The following is a 23,291-nucleotide window of genomic DNA, read 5'->3' as shown; positions in this document are numbered from 1 at the left end:
GCGAGCGAGCGAGCGTGCGCACACTGAGATAGTGGCCTGGTTTTCACCAAAGATGTGCTCATTAAATGACCATCTATTAGCCCAAATATTCTTAGATACAAACACACACTCATGCCACCCAGCCTTTTCTACAAGGTACACTCAGAAAGGCACAAAGTGGGAACAACCCCGAACAGCAAGAACTCAAAGGACTTATCAGGTAAATAAAACTTCGACTTTGAAACACAGCTAAAAACACAACAGGAACTCCAAGAACATGCCTCTGAGTGACAGATGCCAGCAGGAACTAAAAACCAGGGAATGACACAACAGTCAAAAATCAACAACCCCCAGACAGCAAACAATCTCGGAGAGAATATGTATTTTTTTTTCCTCCTTCAGAATGCTAATTTTCTATTATTCATTTTTGCCATTTATCAAAATGCAACAATTTGGAAGAGGAACCTCTCAGATCAACAAGTTTTTCTCATTAGCTTTCTGCCAATTGTTTAGGAACCTGCCCGGGGACCACTGTCATTAGGAATGGAACTGAAAGGATCAGCTCATCCTAGCAAGAAATTTAGGGTGGGAGGCTTCACAGAACCTTTTCGCCTTAATATTCCGATTCCCTTGTTTCGCTTGGTGGACAAGAGTCCCTTGCAGAGCGTAATATGCAAAGAAATAAACACCATGCTTGAGGAAACAGAAGCCGAAAATAATCAAACATGTTGGTAATCTGATGTTTTGCCGCTAGATTATAGAAAAACAGTAAGTACTGAATTAAATTACTGGGGCTGCATGGTAATGAAGCTTTTTGAGAAGCTTTGGGTTTTTTCGAATGACAAATGTTTTAAATCCATGACAGATTCAAGAACTTCTTTTGCACTGCATCAGTTAGGTTGCCTAGCACCAATATTCTGTAAATTAGGGGAGCAGGTTATTTGGGAAGAAAGGAAGTAAATGGCAAAGAAATTCATTATGTCTAAATAAGCTACTGAAAGATTTTTTTCCCACCAGGGGCAGGGGAGTGAGGTTCAGTGCATGATTGCAATGGTTAAGTTTTAAAATCCGATACTCAGGGGAGCGTAATTAAGACTCCCCTGGGAAAAACATCATTGGGACAATACGAGACTAAATTGTGGGGATTCCTATAACGTTACTGAAGCCACTTTATGCGGGTCAGTGTTACTCCACAAGGGACTTGACATTCTTGTGAATTTTTAAGTGACCCTAAACATAATTTGCATCCTGAAAAACATCTTCTTGGTGATGTTTCTTTTCATTATGAATTCACAGAAATGACCAGAGGGCTTGAATTTGCGTGTGTTCTTCAACAGTCAGGCAAGTCCAGTTTCACCATCTGTGCTAGCCAAGGCTACACTCTTACTTTTTAAAATAAAGACTCTGTTGTACTTTGCCTTTAAAATTACCCCAGGAAAGGACAATTTGCCTTGCTGCCTTCAACCAAGCTACCTTAAAAAAAAAAAAAAAAATTCCCCCTTGTACTTCTCATTAAAAAAAAAATAAAGAGGGAAGGGTGGGTTATTTGTCAATGAAGCCACAGGCTTCACTGCAGATTAAATGTCAAATTCAGGACTAGATGTTCGAGAAGTTTTCGAGAGCACGGGGTTACTCACACACACGCTCACACAGGAGCACGCACGCATATGCACGCGAGGGCCACACAAAATTGAGAATCAGAAGATACCGATCAAAGGGAAAAAAAAAAAAAAAAAAGAAGGCAACCTAGGCATTGAAAAGAACAACCCACAGGCTTCTCGAAAATTTGTGGCTTGGAATTTCATTCAGCGGAGATGGGCAGAGCGTCCACGCTCCACCCTGCAGACCCGAGGGGGCTGCCTGCCGGCTTTCAATGCCTATTGGCTGGGTGATTGCGCCCCAGACATTCTAGGCTCGGTACTTTCAAAAAGGCACGCATGCAGAGAAGGGAGAGGACCCGCCGGTGAGCTTTATGCATGTATGAGGCATTCTCAGTGGATGTGGGCCATGCTAGAAGATGTACACAGGAAGATTATTTGATTCTAATTCATGCCACTTGATATAATGTGATAAAACATTTGACATGAGAGATAAGTTCCATTTTAATCCGAGAGAGGACGGGTGGGAATTCAAAAGTAAGAAGGGTCTTCTCGAAAAAAGGTGATGCAGAGGGGACAGCGGTATTGAGCACAGAGAGGGGATGATTGGAAAAGGGGGGAGGGGAAAAAAAAAAAGACAGGAGCCTTTTCAACACACGAGGAAAGCAAATGAGCTGGAAGACAAAGCAGATAAAAGTCAGGAGCTGCAGATTCTTAAGCGGTGCCAACAATGAGCTCACTGAGCCACGGAACAAACACACACACACACACACACACACACACACACACACACAAACTCAATGTAAATTGCTGAACACAATCACAGAAAAATTATAGAAACACGGATTCCATAGTAGACCAAAACATTAATGTTCGGGCTGGCACTAAAAATACAGAAACTTGGACAGGAGATGCTCACGCTGCACGAGACAGAAGTAGGCTGTACATTCAGAGCCACACGGAGACAAATACGTCCGCGTCCATGCACTCTGGCCGGGTCTACACTGGCAAACTCGGGCCGGGTCTACGCTGGACACTTGCAACAGAATCTCTGGCTAAATTAGGCAGTCCCATCTGCTTTGGCCTGAAGGAGACCGAAGCAGATTCCTTTTTTTTTTTTTGCTCTTTTGCCTCAGTGGCTTGCTTTGGAAGTACAGATGTCGTCCCAGTGGAAATAAGATTGCTTGGTAACTATTAACCCTCAGAAACCTGCTTTTTCTGCAGTTCGGTCTGGCTCTGGCAGCCTGCTGGATCTGCTGTTTGTACACCTGCTTCTTCTCCCAAATTCTCAAGTGGGTGGAATAGGGTGAGGGGCACCTCAATTTAGAACTGCAAATGACCAAGGAACGATCATAAAGGATTTGCCAAAACCCAGGGCTAACTAAGGATTTCTCGTCTTCCAGAAACCGATTCGTCTTGGAAGTGGTAACAGTGCAACATTTACTGCACAGCTCCACACCCCAGCTGGTGGCAAGGAGGTCCCACCCTCAGGAGAGGGGGCTGGTCCCAGCCTCCCAGACAACAGGGAACATCTCCCTAAAGCGAGGCCAGATTGCAAGGAGGAGAACCATGACCAAGGAAGGTCTTTGCCAGTGAGAGGAAGCTGCTTCACAAGCTTCTAGCAGAAGCGAGCCTGGCTGCTGCGAGGCTGTGCGCCGTCCTATGTATCACACAGATTGGGACTGAGACAGGGCCACGCCAGGGTGGGTTCGGAACAGACACACGACAGAGAAGAGCCTAAGGCAGAGGGCGAGGAAAAGGTTTTGCTTGCATCGGGACCGATCCATTTTCTCAAAATGTGACTTATCCTCCTGTCTCTTATTTTGTCACATTTTGGAGGGTCTCCTCCTTGGCTTTCAAGGAGGAGAAGGCATTTACTTACATCAAATAACCTTTCTATATACATCTCCTCATTGACCTTATCACGAAGGACATCCTGAGAGTGGCGGACGAAAGTCACATAGGCATCGGCCACGTCCATCCCGGGTTTCTGTAAAGAGACAGGAAAACATGAAAATGGAATTCTCAGACAGTGGCTCTTCTTCGCCTCCCCGTGCAGTTTGACACCCCGTGCCTCAGCCCACCATCCCCGCACAGCACTTGCCGGAGTTTCAGGCTCTCTGCAGGAGCTGAGAGCTAACCACAGCACACGATATTGCTACCCACAGCCTGGCCGGAGAGTCCAGGAACTGGTAACTCCAACCTCCTGCTCTTTCCAGAAATCCAGCCTGGCTAAGAAGGGAGTTGGGATTACAGGTGTTTATAGGTATTTTTTTTCCTACTATTAATTTTTTTTCCACCGAAGATACTCTAATGGATAAATCTTCACTGGATAACTCAGAGATATTTCTCTGGTTTTTCTCTGGATTGAAACCTCCATTGCAAAATACTCAAACATACTCCGTCTTCTACTCTCTGATCTTAACGTAACATTAGAAAGTTGACAGCCTTCCCTGATCCCCTCTTTGAAAAACTGAGAAAGTGCCAAGTAAAGAAACTGTCTTTTAACCGATACCCCCTCTGACCCAAGTCATAGTCTTGGGGGTACTTTAACTTGAGTATATAATGAGTATTTCCTAATTTCCTAATCAGTTTCCTCAGAGGAGACATTCAACTAGTTGTCACTGCTTCCCAGTACAGCCTCATAGTCCAAGGATTAAAAAAACATGGGGAGGGGGAAGAATTTGACTTTTAAATAAATGAGATTTTCTGGAGAGGTAAGCAGGTGGTTCATCCAGTAGTTACAAAATGATTTATTGTAAGGAAAAAAAAAATAAAGAAACTAACAATGTACACTGCTTGAGATGTTGCAATCAAAGTTACCTCCAAAGAAACCTATTAAAACACTGTAATACGGGTCATTAGGAGAGCTGCCATACACCCATTAAATTTCCACAGTAGAGATGTATGTTTGCTAATAACTAAAAAGATGAGTTTTCATTACTGTGATTTACCTTAGATCACAAAGTATCATTTCTCTACAAGACGTGACTGTCAGGCACTGCAAATTGAAGTTAGTTAACACTTCTGTGTAATTTCCAGGGTGAAAATGAGGGAGGTTTGGAAACAGTAGGACTGTGTTTTTTTTTTTTTTTTTTCTTTCCTGATACAAAGCAAACAATTATCAAGCAAAGGGCCAATGCTTGGCCCCTAGGGTGCTAGTAACATTTCTTAACACCTGCTGGAACAATGACAAGGTATTAATTTGAAAAACAATGAGGACAACCCAAAGCCACAGTAGTCAACTGTTACGTTTTCAAGCAATTTTCAGCAAATGGATTGAGCAGGTTGTGTGATGGTCCTATAATTGTTGCAGTTTCATGATACGAAACAATAGAGGTTCTCCAATGAGATGGAAGTGACAGCTATCAGTTCTCAACTGGCACCTCTCTCCTTCTCTCCCTTTGGCAGCCCTGCGTGGAAAGGCATCCTCAGTGGGGATGGGGACCCCTACCTGGGGCACTTGAGAAACTTCTTATTACTGTTTGCATTTCTTCCCTGATGCTAGTGGCAGATACAGCCTTTTCCTGGACACACGCAGCCATCTTAGAGCTAAGATTCAAAGCCAAATTCAGCAGATCTGTTGCTAACCGTGCTCTTCAGTAACCATTATTTTCACCTCTCCTTCTCTTCTCACTAAATTACTGTCCTTAAAGGGGCATTTAAATTTCAAAAAACTTGACCGGAAAAAAAAAAAAAAATCAGTGTGGTTCAGCTTACCCAGATAGTTAAAAAAATAAAACAAAACTCCATGGTTCTCCATCTTTTGACTTTTATTTTTCTTCAGAGCACGTACCAATATCCAACATTGTACTATATATTTATTGGTTTGGTTTTTGTCTTCTCTCACGAGAACATAAGCTCCATGAACACAGGGAGTCTATTTGATCTATTTTCAATTGTATCCTTGGCACGTAAATGATGCCTGGCACAGAGTAGGTGCTCAGTAAATTTTTACTGAAGGAAAGAAGTCATGAATGAATATGCTTTTGCTCCATTTCCTTGTCTAAGCCTCTCAGTCACACTGTGGATTTTTACTGGATCCCCCCACAAATTGGAACTTGTGAAAATCATTTCAATTTCCCTGGGCCTTGGTTATACCATCTGTAAAATGGGACGTACCCTACTTACCTTCGAGGATGATTATAATCAACAGCTAAAATAATGGATGTGAAAATGCCTTAAAGCCATAAACTGCTATACAAACACGAGCTGCTATGATTCTCCCCCTCCCCCATCAAACACACAAAATTATATCACTTCATGGCCTTACCTACCTTTGGAATCTACTTTGGAGCCAAGAAGAAAAAAGGGGCTTTGGAAAAACCAACACCAAAAAAAAAAAAAAAAAAAAGACGGAGTCTTGGTATGAAAATGTGTATAATTTTCTCAGAGTCTTCAGGTCCCTGCTCACAACCATCTTCCTTTTGAAACAGATTTATGTCCAATTCCAACAAGTCTACTTTCCCGCCTTTGGTGGACCAGGAAGAGGGATGAGGGATCCTACTGGGAACAGGTGTGCTGATAAATGAGCACTGACTCTCTTCCTGATGCCCTGAGCTTGAGGGAAAAGGCTGCCAAGCTGTAGACCAGACATGTACACCCAGCAGCATGAGGTTTGGGGCCATCGAGGGCAGAGTCCCCTAGACCTCAGGAGCCCCTTGGGGGAGTGGGTCACTATGTGGCCACTGGGGAAAGACACAGTCACAGTGGTGATCCTTGATCACAGAAAAAAAAAAAAAAAAAGATTAAATTACTGTCAGCTTCCTATTTTAAAAGGCAGGGAAGGCTGTGCAGTGCATTCTAAGTCGATTTCCAACCAAAATGGTTAAAAACTGTTTACAGACCAACAAGCTGACTTGTAGTTACAGATGGAAAATAGTTTTGACTAAACAACCAAGGCTAAGAGATAAATTAAGCTCTATACCACATTGCTATCTACACACAATGGGAACAACTTTAGGCGATGGCTTTTAATATCTCACAGTTACGCTGTTTATTTTAAATGTGGCTTGGAGAGACTGATGGAACAGGATGTAGGATGTAGGATGTAGGTTTTAGAAAATAATTAAGCACACAACGAATAAACAAATCTCTGTTTGATTAACTCTATCCATGTATGGAAAACATCATTTGTGAGGAAGCCACTTGGTGGCTTGGAAAACATAGAGCGTTTTAATCAGAGCTTGTTCCTCTCAGGATATTTCTGAGCTTGAGGAAAACGAATTCAAATTTCCAGCGTCCTAAGCAAGCCCTAATTAGGAATGCAAGTCTGCTTTGTACGGAAGGGTTGGATACTACATCTAAGACAGAGAGATATGCTTTGGGGATTATGCGATATTTTGTATGTCTAGTATCAGTGCTTCTTTCTACTAGTGTAGATAATTAAGAGATAACCTCTGAGGTAACGAACTACTAGTCCCCACAAGAAACTAAATAAACCAATAGACCATGCGCCAAAAACCTTACACGGTAACAGAGGTGGACTCAGAGCCTTTGGAGCTAGAAACAAGCAGAAAGGTGATTTTATCCAATGGTTCTTAAACCTGGCTGCAAATGAGGACATGGGAACCTTTAAAAAATACCGATGCCTACAGCAGCACTGTATACGATTACCAAGACATGGAAGCAACCTAAATGTCCATCGACAGGTGACTGGATAAAGAAGCTGTGGTATATTTATACAATGGACTACTACTCAGCCACGAAAAAGAATAAAATAACACCATTTGCAGCAACATGGATGGACCTAGAGATCGTCATTCTAAGTGAAGTGAGCCAGAAAGAGAAAGAAAAATACCATAGGATATCACTTATATGTGGAATCTAAAAAACAAACAAATGAAAAAGGACACTATGAACTCATCTACAAAAAAGAAACAGATTTGCACACATAATAAACAATCTTATGGTTACTGGGGAAAAGGGGTGGGGAAGGGATAAATTTGGGAGTTTGAGATTTACAAATGTTAGCCACTACACATAAAAATAGATTTAAAAAGTTTCTTCTGTATAGCACAGGGAACTATGTTCAATACCTTGTATTAACCTTTAATGAAAAAGAATATGGAAATGAATATACATATGTATATGCATGACTGAGACATAGTGCTGTGCACCAGAAACTGACCCACTGTAACTGACTGTACTTCAATTAAAAAAAAAATACTAATGCCTAGACTCCCACCCCCAGAGATTTTGCTTTAAATTGGCAAACAGCCTCACACTAGTCCTTGTAAAAGCTCCCCAGATGCTTCCATGCAACCAAGGTTAAAAATCACTGATTTAGTCCACTGGTTCCCAACCTTGCGGTATGTATCAGACTTGGGTGGAGAGCTTTTTAGACAGAGATTTCCAGGCTCCACCCCAGAATGACTGAGTCAAAATCTCTAGAGGCAAAGGCCTGGGAATCTCTATTTAAAAACAAACAAACAAACAGAACACAAACCAAAAAGCTTTTGCCAGGTATCACCTCCGCACATTCTGGTTTGGGGACCACTGACTCATCAGGTGATAGTCACGGGGGAGCTGGTGAACTGACTCTTCAAAGCAAAAACAAAAACAAAACGAAACAACAAACCTTGATCGGCAGTGCCTGCCGATTTCCATGGTGTAAATACACTCTCCATGGCTGAATCTGAGCTACCAGCGTGCCCTCTCTGAAGGCAGAGTTGGAAAGAAATGGGCACGATGGACTCTTCCAAGCCAGTGCCAGCGGGCTCTACAGATCAAACTGCTCCCACTTGAATCTTCACTCTCCCTCTTACTTGTCAGGTGACCTTGGCCGTGTCACTTAACCTCCCTGTGCCTCAGCTTCCTCAGCTGTGAAACAGGATGGTAACATTACTCCCCTCATAGGAGGAGAATTTTGAGAAGTAAACAATGTGCATATAGGACCTGTGTGTTATGTCCTATTATTTTCCAAAAAATTCTTTATTTAGTAAAACACTTATTATAATATTATTTGCTATAAAACTAGCTTGATGAAGTTGAAGTTTAGCTTTGTCCTGAGCCATACTACTTGGTGAAATCATGGTGAAAGAACACATATGATGTTCCAGTCGTATTTTTTTTCTAATACTCAGTAAAATAATGTCTCGATTATCCAGATAAAGATGTTTGTCTCTGCGCTGATGGAAATCATCTTGCAGATGACATCGTGTTTAAGTCTCAGCCCTGCCACTTACCAACTGTGGGATCCTGAGCACGTGAACCTCTCTGTGCGGCAGTTTCTTCATCCTTAAAGTGGGACTGTTGTGCAGATTAAATATAAAGTGCTTAGAACAGTGCCTGGTGCACAGTGGCTGCTTTAGAAGGTTTGGTTGCAGTCGCTGTTAGGATGATACTGTATATCATGGGTGGTAAACGGACCACACTTTGGGGACGTGCTGCATCATTTTCTGGTGCCTCCTTAGAGGGAGGAAACTTGGCTAATTCATTTTTTTCCCCTGCATGTTGATGGAGAGTCCATTTTTCTCATCTTTACAATGACTCTGCACCTGGCTTGTAGGAATTAGGCTGAACCAAATGAAATTGCCAAGACCTGACTTTTTTTTTGCCCTCCCCCAAATTATTTGACTTCCTTAATACTTTCAGTTGATACTACCAGTTGCCAGGTTACTTTTTTTCCAAGTATTTGGGTCTTGTCTACTGGCCACCTGTTCAAACCTCCCTGGTGAGATTTCCCCTGCTTTAAGGTGAACAGAAAACAGACCTCAGCTACCAGATCTTTGGGTTGGAGGCTAGAATTTCAATTTCTATTATTGTTGAAGACCAGTGTAACCAGGGTTGATGTCAGCAAATTCATCCCCCATCTCACACTGTGCAATAGAGCAGAGACTCGCCCCCCACCCCCGACCTTCTCTCAACCCAAAGGCTCTACTCCTGCTGCTTAAATACCTAGTGAGCACCAGGTACGGTGCAGAATGTCCCACGTGTGTATGTGATTAAGTCTTCACAGCGAATCTGTGACGTGGGTATTATTACCTCTATTTTAAGGATGGAGAAACAGGTTCAGAGTATTTGAGCTGTTCGCTCCCTGAGAAATGAAAGTTTATACTTTGGGGCTTGGGAAAATAAATTACTTAACTTCTCTCCTTGCTCCAGGTATGTGCGCTCTTTCTTTTCTCCATTCTAAGGACTATCTACGCGAAGGAGTCAGAGGTCCCCCGAGGACAAGTATTATATAAATTCAAAGCATAATTGTTGATTGTACATTCTTTCATTAAACAAACAAAATATATTCTAATGCTAAGTTCACTCCAGTTTTCCATTTTGCCATCCTTTGAGAAATAAGCCAATAAACCATTATACACTTAGCTTCCTGGGGAAATGAATTTAAATGTTAATATAAATCCTTTCAGAAAAAAAACAAATTTTAACAAATAAGTATTTGAACAAGGAGGGTACTTAACCACGTTCAGAATGAGAAACATTCACTACAAGACCCGTGGTGGCTGTTGAGATAAGCTCTCTAAATTTAATATTTCATAATAGAGACTCGCACCTCTTTTGTTAGAAATGGAGAAACAGAATCATTTTCTTTCCCCCTTTATTGGAATATATTTAAATCTCTCCAATTTTATTTTGCTAATAGGCAGAGCAAAGTCGGCCTAAAGTGTATCCCCGATTTATCACAGGTAATCCCACACTCCAGCATTCATGTGTAGTACTTAACCTCAATTTAAATGTAAATTTTGGGCAACTTTGAGTGCTTTATCTGTGAACTTTGAGAGCTCTCTCCATTAATGAGGTCTGCACTAATTATAAGCAGTTTTGTGAGGTTTCCTTAAAACAACTGCAGAATCGACCCAAAAATGAACAAATTCAGAATTTGTTTAAAAAAAAAAAAAAGTACTGGCACCCTTGTGCAAATTTCTAGCTCAAGGCCCTACTCCCAAGGTGTGCACGCAGGAGGGGAGGGGAGCCCAAGGGTAACAGAATGAAATAGACCAGAGAAACCAACAAAGACGGAAACGAAAAGTGAACTGGGTTTACCCTCAAATTGGATCTTTTTTCCTGTTGAAAGAAACCATACCCTCTTCTCGTCTCAAAACAATTGTACCATGAAATATTCTTGGCTTCCTTTCTTCTGGTGATTCAAGTCAGGAAGATACAGTTTAGCAGGAACTAATGAAAACGGCACCATCAAAATTCCCATGAAAGCCAAAAAAAAAAAAAAAAAAAACCAAAAAAAACCAAAAAACAAACCCCAAAACCCCACAAAAGCAATGTTCAAATACTCACAGGTACATCCACATACTTGGAAGCTGCCTTCACCTAAGGAGGAAAGAAGAGGATGGAAGTGAGGCTGGTGTTTATGTTGAATTATTCACAGCTCAATGCTGTGTCACCGTCAGAGTTAAGACAACATGCTGGCACATGGAGTTGACCGGGAAACACAGAAAGGTACTAAAAAAATAAAGTCTGTTTGCTATTTTTCCCCCCACAAGCCAGAACCACTTCTTTGGAGAGAAAGAGAAAGAGGGAGGGAGGGAGGGAGGGAGAAGAGGAGAGGGAAACAGCAAAGTTTTACTGACTGAGATTCTGGAGCTGCCGTGAGAGATTTGCATTTTCCTCTCTCCCTTTAAAAGGGAGAAAAATGACTGTAGCTAAACCCAAACCGATTAGCGAGGGCTCACTAGTCTAGAAAAGCAACTAAGGGCATTGTCACTTCTTGTACCTTGGGGTCTTTGTGTAATTTGGCTGCAGGTTGGTCCTAAATGAATCCTTGAGTTCTCAGTTTCCCTTTCCTCTCTTCAAGAGGAGGGGATGTGGTGGGTGGGCACCCTTAACCCAGAGGGGGATGGATGTCTGTGGGTGGGAGTCGGGAGGGTACCAGAGCCTTTCAAAACTGGCCCGAGGCTGTTGCAGCCTCTCCTGGTTTTAAATACTAGAAACCCCAGAAGGGAAGTGCAGGAAGCAGGTATGAAATTTATGTTTAGTTTTGAGGGAGGGAGAGTGGTAGAACAGAGTGTGTGAGAGCATGGAATTTGGAGTCAGATCTGGGTTCCAATCCTGGCTCTCCAACTGACAAGCTGTGTGACCTTGGGCAAGTTACTTCATCTCTCTGAGCCTGAGTTATCTCATCTGCACAATGCAGATGCAAACAGATGCCTATTTCAGCAGGTCAATACAAGGGTGAATGCACACAGAGTCCTAGGACACAGGAAGCAGGGAACAGATGGAGGCTCTGAGGATCAATTCACATGTAAATCGAGGGGGCTCTGGATGCTGTGAGAAGTCAATGAATAGCTAGGTTTCCTACAGGAAAGGTGACTGATATTCTGTGTGTTTTATTTTGACAGAGGTCACACCTGTTCCTCTAGACACAGGTAAGACTTCAGGGTCCACCTATGGGGTCAGAGAGGGTTTTCAGTTCTGTGGGCAACTGTGAAGACTGCAACGCACACCAAGCATGTAGGATGTCTTTTCACATCTCAGTGGGCTTCCTCTTGCCACGTGACTGAGACCAACCTCGGGACTCTCCACCCACGTGTCTCCCAGGAAAGGTGAGTGTTTTTCCCTGCTGATCTTTTTTTCTCAAAATCACTTTTCCCAAAATGTCAACTCTCAAGAAAGAGAAGCCAGTGAGCCAGTGAGTGGGGTGGAAAGAGCCCAGGATTTAGAGTCACAAATTCTGTAAGGGACAGAACGAGTTGACCTTGGGATCATCACTTTGCCTGGGTTTCTTGATTTCTGGAACAGGGTGAGAACACTGTGGACTTTGTAGGGCTGATTTAAGAGCCCGATCAAGTGACAAAACATGTGAGAACATGTGTCCTAAAGTTGAAAGGGCGGAACGCACATTGATTAGTTAATTATTGTGAGGGCAACGCGCTCTATCTCCTGGAATCATCGGCAACACCCAAGATGATCCTTACATTCTCCTGTTACAGGTTCTCTGAGAACTCAACATTTTCTTTTCTTGGCAGCACTGATTGCAACTGCAATTCAGTAATTTTTGTGCAATGCCTGTCTCCCACAGACTGTCATGTCTTGCCCATGGCTGTCTCCCTGGTGACTTACTTGGTACTTGGCTTAGAAAAGGCATTCAGGAAAAATTTGTAGAAGGAAGGAAGGAGAAAAAGCTAGTGACCAGGGCTCATTTCAGGATGGCTGAAGAATAAGGAGACCAGATGGAGAAGCCACTTTATGAGACGGTCTGAAAGTCAGCATCGTTGCGTACATAGCTGGATGGCAGCAATGGCTGGTGGGTAAAAGAAACTCTCCGGGACATTAAGGGGCTACCTGGAAAGCTTTCTAGATTTTGCATAATTAACTTGTTACTAAATGATTCCTAGCCCCAAATCTCTCCTCTTTATTCCTGGTCTAGAATTTAGTTTGAGCAAGAAGGTGTTTTTCCTTTCACGTCTCCTCCGTGTACATTAATATGTAACATTTGTATGATGTTTTTCACTTTGCAGAGCACTTTTAGGAAGAGTTCCTTCTTTAAGCCACCTGGCAAAAGGGGGGCTGTTAGTCGTATCTATTTATGACTGAGAATACTAAAACTCACAGAATTTAAGAATTTATTTGATCATGATCTGAGCCAGAAGGCAGAGAAGCCTGGACTCACACGTGGGTCTCCTGCGCCCCCAATTTTCCCTTTCGACCTCCTGATCTCCTCACCTATGGCAGAAAGTATGAGGAATTTAAGCATCAGTGGTCAGGGCACATGTTGACAAAATAATGCTTCTCAGCTACCGATTGCCTCCTTTGCAGAGTTACTGCTTGGCAGTTGGTAGGAGTTTTGCTACAGCTGAAATGATCAACCTTTAAACACGCCTACTCTTACCACTAACATGTGGTTCCAACCCAGAGAGAATGACACCAGTCAAAGTCGATACCTGTCAAAGCAGTTTGGGAAGATGAGGCAAGCTCTACGTCATGACCCAAACAATCCCCTCTCCTACCTGCAGTGGCCTTCAGTTTGTTAGTTGCTATAATGAAAGGTGAAAACAGCTCAGAGTAAATTATAGCCCTATTATTACTTAGAAAGATGTGCCATTGAACTTCAAGAATGATGTTGAGTTTACAGGGCTATCTGGAAATGCCTTCTACAAGGAGAGTAAATCAGATGGCAACTTGCCTGGAAAAGGAAGGGATAATGGTGAAGAAAATGATCATCTTCGTGTAGTTAATCAAGGACCTTCAATGCAGAAGGACTGAATTTGATCACGGTGGTTCTGGGGCAGAGAATCAGGACGAATGAGTAACACAACAGGGCCCCAGAAAGAGGTGCAAACAGCTATCTCAGTCCAGCCGGGCACTGGCCAGCCGGGCACTGGCCAGCCGGGCACTGGCCATCTCTGGTGGTCAAGACCTTGCTGGAGGAGCTCAAGCAGAAAGCACGTAGGATGCTCTGGATGAGAGCCCTTTCCTGTGTGAGAGGGTACCTCTAGGGCTGTTTCCTGTTCTGTGTTCTCTATTGCTAGACTCCTTAGGAGGTAGAAAGCTGCCATCAGTTCAATCTTTTTTTTCTCAATAGTACACATGTCAAGATAAAGCAGAATGAATAAACAGGCAGAACGAGGACCAGAGCTCTGGTCCCTAGAACGCACCACTGCCTAATGCCAACAGTGCAACCTTTAAGCATCACATTTCAAGTATCCACAGGACTATGTTTTTTTTTGGTTTTTTTGCCAGCCATACTCTTAAGTAGGGAGGAAGGACCAGATCCTTGCAGCCCACTAGGGGTTTGGAATGATCACCAAGGGTCAGAAAATCCAAGCGCGCACCCAGCACTGTGTCTAGATCAAATAAACAAGAGATCTTACAACCTACACAAGACTAGTACCCATTGCAGGTAGATGCTGTTTTGAGGAATAAAACAGAAATTCCTTAAAAAGCACACCTTATTTTGTAAAATTTCAGCATTATGCATTTTTGCCACCAATGGTTGTCAAGAGTGTGTGTGTGTTTGTGTGTCATTTTCTTTTCTAACTTTAAAAGAAATCTTCTCGGTGACGTGGCTGAAAGGACGGGCTGAGGACTGGCAGGGTGTGAAGTTGGGCTTTGCCATCTTCTAGCTTGGTGACTTTGACCAAGTTACTCATGAGATGGTCTCTGTAAACGGGACAATTGTTGTGTTTCTCAAAGGAACACGGAGAGGACTGAATGAGGTCATCCAGCTCAGTGTGTAGAAAAGAGCTGGGAACCTGGTAAAAGCTACCAAATGTACCTCCTCTTACTGGAAATACTGGCTTGCTGGTGTAGATAAAGCACCTGCTCCTCGTCCTGGTGGCCACGGTGACACTGCTCACCTCTAGCCCATGGGCAATTGCTCGCCCTAAAAAGGAGGCTGGAATCTCCCCAGGTTACCAGCAGGTTATCTGAGCTGGTTCTCAGTCTGGCCAATCTCCTGCCAATTCTGTGAACAGCTCAGGCACTGGAGTCCTGTCCAGAACACTGAGGCGGAAGCAAAGACCTCGCTCCCTCCCTCAGGCTGAGTGAGCCAGGGTGTGACTGAGACGGCAGCTCCCCAAGCCAGGGTGCTCTGTTATTTTCAACGATGCGTCCTTACTGCTCGCTGGGTCCAAGCCACGTGCCCCGGGCACAGGAAATAAGATTGAGGGAGAAGGCTTTGCCCCAGACACCTGGCCTGGCATCCTTTCTCTGTAGGGACACAGTTCCTCTCAAGGGAGAGGCAAGATCTGTGACTTCAGCCAGACTTCATTTCCTGAGACTCTCTGCTTTCTCACTGTCCCCTCTGGTGGGACAAAGACTGACCCTTCTCCAGCAGTATCTATGGACACCCCCTCCCCACCCCTCGACCAGACAGAGCTGATTCTCAGAAAGGAGGTTCAAAAAAGAGACACGAACTAGGAGAGGCTGATGGAGACCAAGGGTAAAGGAGAGACGAGCTGTCAGTGAGCAACCAGCTGTCAGTGTTCCTATTGTCACAGGCCTGCTGCAAAGACCAATTCTTTGGTACAGAGCAGGGCATCAGGGGCTGGAGATAAAGGCATTAGCTCCTTGATTCCTGGTCCCCTCCTTGGATGATGCCTAAATGCACAATGTCTCCAAACACCCAGAATGAGTCACGTCCATTCAACAACCCAGAACTATAAGTAACATTTCTTGAGTGCTTCCTACATGACCAGTGATGCGTTAGGAGGACGGCGTTTGTTCCATTTAAGCCTCACACCCATGTTTGCAGAAGGTCCTATTAACATTCCCATTTTCCAGTTGAAGAAACTGAGGCTAAGAGTGAGAAAGCAACTGGACTTAGAGTCACACAGCTAGCAAGTTACAGCTTGGGACCTCCCATCCCTGAAGCAGAAACCTACCAAACCACCTTTATTAACCAGCCACATTGAAAGTCTTGTTTCTTTGTGTGTGTGGACACAACCTATAATGGCTTCCCCAGGAAAAACGCTGGAGAGATGTGAATAATTATCTGTGCCGACGCAGTCAGGGCAGAAGGTCCAAAACAGTTTCTCTGGCTTGAATGTCCCAGCTAATTACTTCGACCCTCCACCTGACTTAGCGTGTGTAGACGGGCTTAATGGTTACTCCATTGAGGTCCTCCATTATTTTTCAGGTGCCCAAAGGTAATCTTTTCATTGAACACTCACCATTCTGGGATTTTTCACAATGCTCATGACTAAGGGATTTCCCTCTGCCTGGTCCTAATAAGGGGACCTCAGTTAATCACTGTGGTGCTTTGATAGGGAACGCGGCAGGGGCTTAAACCACTTCTCTTGCTTCATTAGGGGAAAAAGCAACCCAGGTGCAGACCACGAGGACCTCAGGGTTTGATACTATTAAATCAATGTGTGGACAAAAAAAAAAAAAAAAAAAAAAAAAAAAGTGGATTAGGGCCCTTTTTGCAAACAGAAGTCTGGTGGGTAAGACTCAAAGATGGAAGAAAAAAGAAGTCTGAAGAGATACCACTGCATTAGTGACTGCCTGAGCTCTCCTCTCTCCCCATGGTCCCTTAAAAAAAAAAAAAAGAAAGAAAGAAAAAGGAAAAAACCAGCCTAGGAAATGATTTGTTCTCCCCACGAGCGGACTCCACCCCTGCCCATTTGATTTCACAAGAGCTCTGAGCTGATTTCTTGGTCTTTGCCTACAAGCTGCAGACCACACCACCCTTCCAAGGGGCCAGCGGCACTGACTCCAGTGTTTGGCTTGTGAACTTCCTGCTACAAAGAGAACGATGCTGTTTTGTTCCTTTCGCCACTTCACTCACCCAGGGGATCTTAGAGGTCTGGATTCCTTCCTTTTTTTTTTTTTTTTTTTTTTGGGAGTTGAAGCAGGTCAGTGTGTAACCATGCTACTGAGTGCCACCACCATCTATAAAATGATTTTATCTTTATTCGTTGAATCTTATCATCTGTCACCATCCTCACATCTAGAATGTAGGCTCTAAGAGAAGTAAGAACTTCTTTTTCTGTCCCCACCATCTGCACGGCCTGGTGTATAGCAGGGGCTCAATAAAAATGTGTTGAAAGAATGAATTTCTGAGCATGGGACACTTTACTCAGGACCCAGGGTAGAGGTTTTTCTAGCGCCTTCTTGAAGATGGTTTTTAAGCTGCAACACTCTTAAAGAATCACTTAAGAAAAAATGCAACCGGGTGCTATCAATTCAAAGGGAAATGGCATTTGTTGCTGCTGTGAGATCTTAAAGGGTCTCCGGTTTCCCCACACTATGGGCAGCACAGGGTAGAGCTAAGTGGTGGGCTCCGGAGTCAGACACCTGGGCTGGCCTTGGGTTCCGTCAGCCACCGGCCGTGGGCCAGGTAATGAACTGCCCTAAGCGTCAGCTTCCTTCTTGGAAAACAGAGGTAATGACATTACCTCCTCACGGGCCGGTTGTATAGATTATTAATAAAAAAGATAGTTTTAAGTGTTTAACACGTGCAGGACACTATTCAAAGTGACTTGTATTCATTCATTCATTGAGTGCGTGCAAAGCATGACATGAGATAATGTGTGTAAAAGCCTGTGCGTGGGACCTGGCACATACTACGTGTTCAATAAATGTTGGCTATTATTTTCACATTCTCTTTCCCTTTTACATCCAAAGGGCTGATTTGATGGTTCAGGTTCTAGGGCACAGGTTGGGTTATGTTTGCTAGCGGGCAGGGATGTTAAAGCTTAAATATCTGCACAGGTAGGTATGATGGCTCTGTTTCATGGTTAGAATGTTTCATAAGGTGTGTGACCAACCCTCCAGTAAGAGCCCCGGCCATCCTACCTCCTCTTCTCTGCTGGCCCCATACCGGGTTGTGGTCTAGACCTTCTCTCTGATTCTATTTCTCCTTGGCTCCACAGGCCTAAGCACTTAACAAAGAGATCCCTGGAGACCAGCATGGCTCCGTAGAGCTCTCTGCATTGTAACATGGACCCGAGACCCAGTCCGCAATGTGGTGGCCGGAGATGCCTGCCATCACTCATTTTGCTCCCTGTGTGGGTGCGCCACTCGCATTGAGAAGTGGGGTCTCTTCCTCCATCCCCCTTGAGTCTGGGCTGGCCTGTGACTGCAGTGACCAAGAGAATATGATGGAGGTGACCCTATGCCAGTCCTGAGCCTGGTCTTGGAGAGGACTGGCAGCTTTGCTTCCTCACTTCTGCTGAGGCGACCACGCCAGCAGAAGCCCAAGGCACGTGGAGAGGCTCAGCAGGATGAGACCCCGTATGGGGGAGGAATAAGGCACACAGAGACCCATCAAGTTATCAGACATTCAGCCCCAGCCCAGCTCAGTCACCTGCTGAATTCAGCCAAGCAAGTGACCTCCATCGGTGCCACATGGAACCAAAGAATCTCCTGGTCAACCTCTTCCCAGATTCCTGACCCAGAAAATCGTGGGCAAAATGAACAGATTGTTTTAAGCCACTAACTTTGCCGTAGCGTGTTATGCAGCAATAGACAACCAGGATATTCAGGAAGGTGTTACTTGGTCTCATATTCCCCTAACTTTCTCTATTGCATGCATTTCCCTGGAGGATGCTGTGGGGAGGTCTCTGATGGTCTAGGATTTGGGCATTCCTGGCTCTCCTGGCTATAAAAACACCAATGAATCACCTGATTTTCACATGATCCTCAATAATATTTATTGAGCACATAAGTATGGGGCACTGTGCTAGGCAGCTTATGTATAATTAACTCAATTAATCACCCCTGTAGAACACTGAAAGGCTCCTTTTACCATCCCCACTTCACAGATGAGGGCTCTGAGGTTCAGAGAGGTTAAGCAACTCTCTAGAAGTGAACCAGTGAGTGGTGGAGCTGGAGTCCGAGCTCGGGTCTGGCTATTAAGTGCAGAGTCCTTTCACGACATCAAGTTGTTGATATTGTGAAAATGATGTGTCATTCTAAAGCCGTTTCTTACCTAATGATCACCTGGATGGGGGAGCAGGGGATCCTATCTGCATGACATATGGGGGCTTTGGATCAGACAGATCTCGGTTGGAATTATGCTCCATCACTTACTGGTCGAATGAGCTTGTGAAAAACTATTTAACCTCCCTCAGCTTCTCATCTGTAAGATGAGGATAAAAACAGTATCTTCTTTATTTTTAAAAATCTTTTTTAGTGGAGGTATGGGGGATTGAACCCAGGACCTCATGCACGCTAAGCATTCATGCTACCCCTGAGCTATCCCCAGCCATACAATAGTATCTTCTTTAGATACTGTTCTTGTGAGGCTGACCAGGCTGACATCATGCTAAGTGCTCAACGCAATGCCCGGTACCCAGTAAGAACTCACGCTGTATTAGCTCGCGTTACTACCGGTGTTTAACTCACCTGCTGTTAGCTGCGAGTTGACTGTACCAGGTGAGGTCCCATCTACTGTTTATAAAACAAGGGTTGGCACACTATGACCTGTGGGCCAAATCTAAATCTGCTGCCTTGTGAATCAACTATACTTTAGAAAAAAAAAATTAAAAAAAATCTAGCCTGCTGCATATTTTTGTGTGGCTCATGAGCTATGAACGGTTTTCACATTTTTAAAAGTCTAAGAAAAGCAAAAGAAGAATATTTTCTAAAAAAAAAAAAAAAGAAGAAGAAGAATATTTTCTGACATGTGAAAACTACAGGAAATCGACATTTCAGTGTCCATAAATAAAGTTTTATTGGAACACGGCCATGCCCACTCGTTTGTATCTTGTCGATAGCTGCTTTCACGTTAGGAGGGCAGAGGCTGAGTAGCTGTGACAGAGATTACGTGGCTTGTAAAGTCAAAAATACTTGCTCTCTGGCTCTTTCCAGAAGAAGTTTTCTGACCTCTGCATTAGACCACACTTAAGTGGGAGCCAGTGGGGTGAGAGTGGGGGCGGGGGGTGGGAAATCACAAGATGTACATTTCTCACCCTAATTTGATCGTTAACTGGTTGACTGATGACTTGTCTAACCTGTTGGCCTCTGGTCTTTATTATAATAGGGCACAGAGCTAAGTGTTTTCTCCCGATTCCTTCCAGAAATCTGACTCTTCGATGGTGCCCAAGGCAGGTTCTAGGAAGAGGGTGGGAGAGAGAACACGTCCCACACCTTGAAAAGGTTATAAATACTCTACCAGTAAAACAACAACAACAAGATATTACTAAAATTTTTGCATTAATAAGAGCTTTGGAAATGAGGTTCCAGGAGAAGCTGTAGGAACAGGGAAAGGGGGAAAAAAACATTAGAGATAAATAAAGAGCATTCACACAGGTACCAGACAATGTAGCGGGGCCCAGAGGGTGGATATCAGAGTGACAAGACGCAGGATGTGTGGTGTGTTTATCCTGTGACAGGCACCGTTTTCGGTGTTCCTTCTGAACCACCTCACTGAACACTCCCGGCACCTTTCGGCTGCAGCCTCCTCGTCAGTACCTCTCTGGTCTGCTGTGAGGATCAACGAAGGTGATACACGCCCAAGGACACGGCAAGTCCTCGGCACATGTTAGCTATTACTATCGCAGGCCAAAGGAACAGCCCTTCTATTAGCAAAATCTATTTCTGTTAGCAAAGTCTGCTCACTTGTCCTGAGTCCTGTTTATTTGCCTGTATTTTTCCTCACTCTCCAGTTTTCATGCTTTTTTTTTTTTAAATTGTGTGTGTGGTGCAAACAGGATGGGCAGGGTTTACATCTAAACACACACAGCCCCTGTGATAAGCATCACTCAGGCCAATAACATGGGAGAAACATGACCACGTCATACATCAGCAGATTGGAAGTACCTGGAAAAGGATGCGGGCATTATAATGGGGACTAGAGGCCGTGCGGGGAAATGGTGGAGGCTATAAACTCTGGAGTTGGATTGTACGGGGCCAAATTCCAGCTCTATCAGTTACTAGGCAATTAAACTTCTCCATGACTCACTTTCCCCATCTTTAAAATGGGGGTAAGAGCACTCTTCATGGAGTTACTGCGTTATTAACTGAGTTTCCGAAACAGTTAATAACCTGGAGCATAGTTAGAAAGAGCTATGTGCCAGCCATTACTCTCATTTCTGCTGGAAAATCAGGTTGCCCTAGGGAGTCAGACTTGTAATATTAAGCTAGGTCTGGCCCTGCACTGTCGGACAGCTACAAGAGGCTGTTTAAACCGAAATACATGAAAACAGAATGCAATTAAGAATGCAACTTTTCCTTGCACTAGCCACATTCCAAGTACTAATGAGTCACATGTGGTGGAAATTTCAGATACAGAATATCTCCATCACCAGAGAAAGTTCTCTTGGACACTGCTGGTCTAGACTCCAGAGACATGCATAAATACAGGTTATTACATTTTTTGAAGTGATAAGGATGAAGAGATGTGTCATTCTGTTCCCATGTGAGAATAGGAGATCGGCTGGAAGAAGCAGCAGAGGAAGGAAGAGGGCAGGGGTGCGGAGGAAACAAGAACTAAAAGTGGGTGGGCATTTGGTACAGTCATAAAGATGCCGAGAGAGGAATGGTGATGCCGATGGACCTGTAACAGGAGCTGGGGGAGGAGAAGTGGAGAGGCTGATGCTCTGTCCACTACAGTAGGGAGGCAGATAATCTCTACGATGGATAAATCAAGAAATAGCAATAGAAGAAATAGTACTTAAGAGCTAGGAAGATTAAAGCAAAGTTGTTTGGAAGGGTCCCTTCTTGTGTAAGGGATTGAGGGTGGAAAGGGATGGGATAGGAGATTGCTGCTTTTAAAAAAAAATTATTTTGAGTCTTTCTGTGCTATTTCGTTTTGCAACCACGTATGTCTATTTCTTGCATAAACAATTACTGCAAAAAGAACAAAATGAAGGATGGAATTTTTAGCATTCTAGCACTGGCGGGAAGAATGTATCTTCCTTCTCCAGGCTAACTTCTTCAAGGTTTTTGGTTGACTGAAACCATAATTCTGAGAAGCAAAATGTAGCAAACCTCTCCCCTCACTTAATACATAATCTGGATGCTCTAAGTGCATCTTGGGAAGAGGAATAAATTGCAAGTGCCAAGCGAGGGACTGACGGCTTGGGGGAGACAGAATGTGCCAGTGGGTGGATGTACTGGGACTGTGTGTGCGGGTGAGCAGTTGAGCAAACCTCGGGGGCTCCTGCTTGGGGCCAAGTGACAATTACAGTGTAAGCCCCTTCCAACACTTTCTGAGCCCTGGAGAAAAACGCAACCCTTGAAGTCGATCTGGGATCATACACAGCATGACGGTTTGCCAGAGCTCTGCCATCAGAGGGGCTGAGGCGTCTTCACTGTTTGCCGAAGATCACTGGTGTTTCCGGCCGATGGTGAAGGGCTCTGCCCCCGTCAGCACCGGGTAAATGCCGCGTAGACGCACACCCACTGTCAGGCCATCTCCCCTCACTTGCCTTTTTAGGAGGGCCAGGCTTGATAAACGCCGTTTTTACAGAGGTGGCAACTGTGACACCAAAATTTTTTTTATGGATAGGTCATCAGATGGCCATTGCAGAAAGATAACACTGGCTTCCAAACTTGGATTCACATTGGAAAGCAAAGAGTTAAGCATCACTATGTTTTAAAATAAAATTTCTCTAAATTGCCTGTAAGTGGAACCAGTGTTAACTTTTTTTTTTTCAGATAACAGAAAGAGAACATTGAATTCCAAGTCTGGACTCTCACTACTGTTCTTCCTACGACTGGCTATACGAACTTTGGAAAAGTAACTGTTCAGTCTTCTCATAGGCAACATAGAAATACTTAATATCTAATACGCAGTCATATATAAAAATATGGATGCATTTACCAATGACCGAATGCCTAACTCACACTATCTTATTCAATTCTTTTAAGAACTTGTCTCCTCATTTTACAAATGAAGGAACTGTGGCTCAGAGAGGGTAAGATGTTTCCCCAGGGAACACAGCTAAGGAGGAGTAGAGCTCTGATGTAAACCCAGGTGCATCTGACTTCAGAGGATCCACTGCTACAGTATGCTGTCCCCCACCCTCAACCGCCCTGCCCTACTTTTTCACGAGCTATTTTACCAAAATCTGAAGATGAAATCCAGACGACAGCTTATGGATGTATTTTGCAAAGCACAAAGTGTTATATCATGATGATCGTCACTCATTACCACAATAAGACCTTGTATGTAACGACTGATGTAACCGTCACGGTTACTCTGAAATGACCTCTGAGGATCACTGTAAATAAAGCTGCAGAGGGGGCCGGGCGAAGGTGGGAGAGAGCCCAGGCTTTCCGGGAAAGCATCCTTAGGGAAGAACATGAGTTGTGGGGCTGCTGGTTGATTGCACGGCTCTGTGCATGTTCATAAATATT

The 23,291-nt window shown here is 44.0% G+C and overlaps 1 protein-coding gene across 8 annotated transcripts in view; it reads right to left on the bottom strand.

Annotated features, from left to right (window-relative positions):
- Window positions 1-23,291, bottom strand: part of CADPS (calcium dependent secretion activator) — a 418,935-nt gene that overhangs the window by 34,646 nt on the left and 360,998 nt on the right. For all 8 annotated transcript variants that reach the window (XM_064496352.1, XM_064496353.1, XM_064496354.1 and 5 more), the window contains 2 exons: window positions 10,824-10,856; window positions 3,460-3,567 (listed from right to left, as the gene is read on the bottom strand). In XM_064496352.1, coding sequence (XP_064352422.1) covers window positions 3,460-3,567; window positions 10,824-10,856 — 141 coding nt within the window. The remainder of the gene's footprint in view (window positions 1-3,459; window positions 3,568-10,823; window positions 10,857-23,291) is intronic.

The sequence above is a fragment of the Camelus dromedarius genome, chromosome 17 (genome assembly GCF_036321535.1).
Source record: "Camelus dromedarius isolate mCamDro1 chromosome 17, mCamDro1.pat, whole genome shotgun sequence".
Lineage (NCBI taxonomy): Eukaryota > Metazoa > Chordata > Mammalia > Artiodactyla > Camelidae > Camelus > Camelus dromedarius.
The sequence above is the reverse complement of the archived record's forward strand: the minus strand, read 5'-3'. Positions and strand labels throughout refer to the sequence as shown.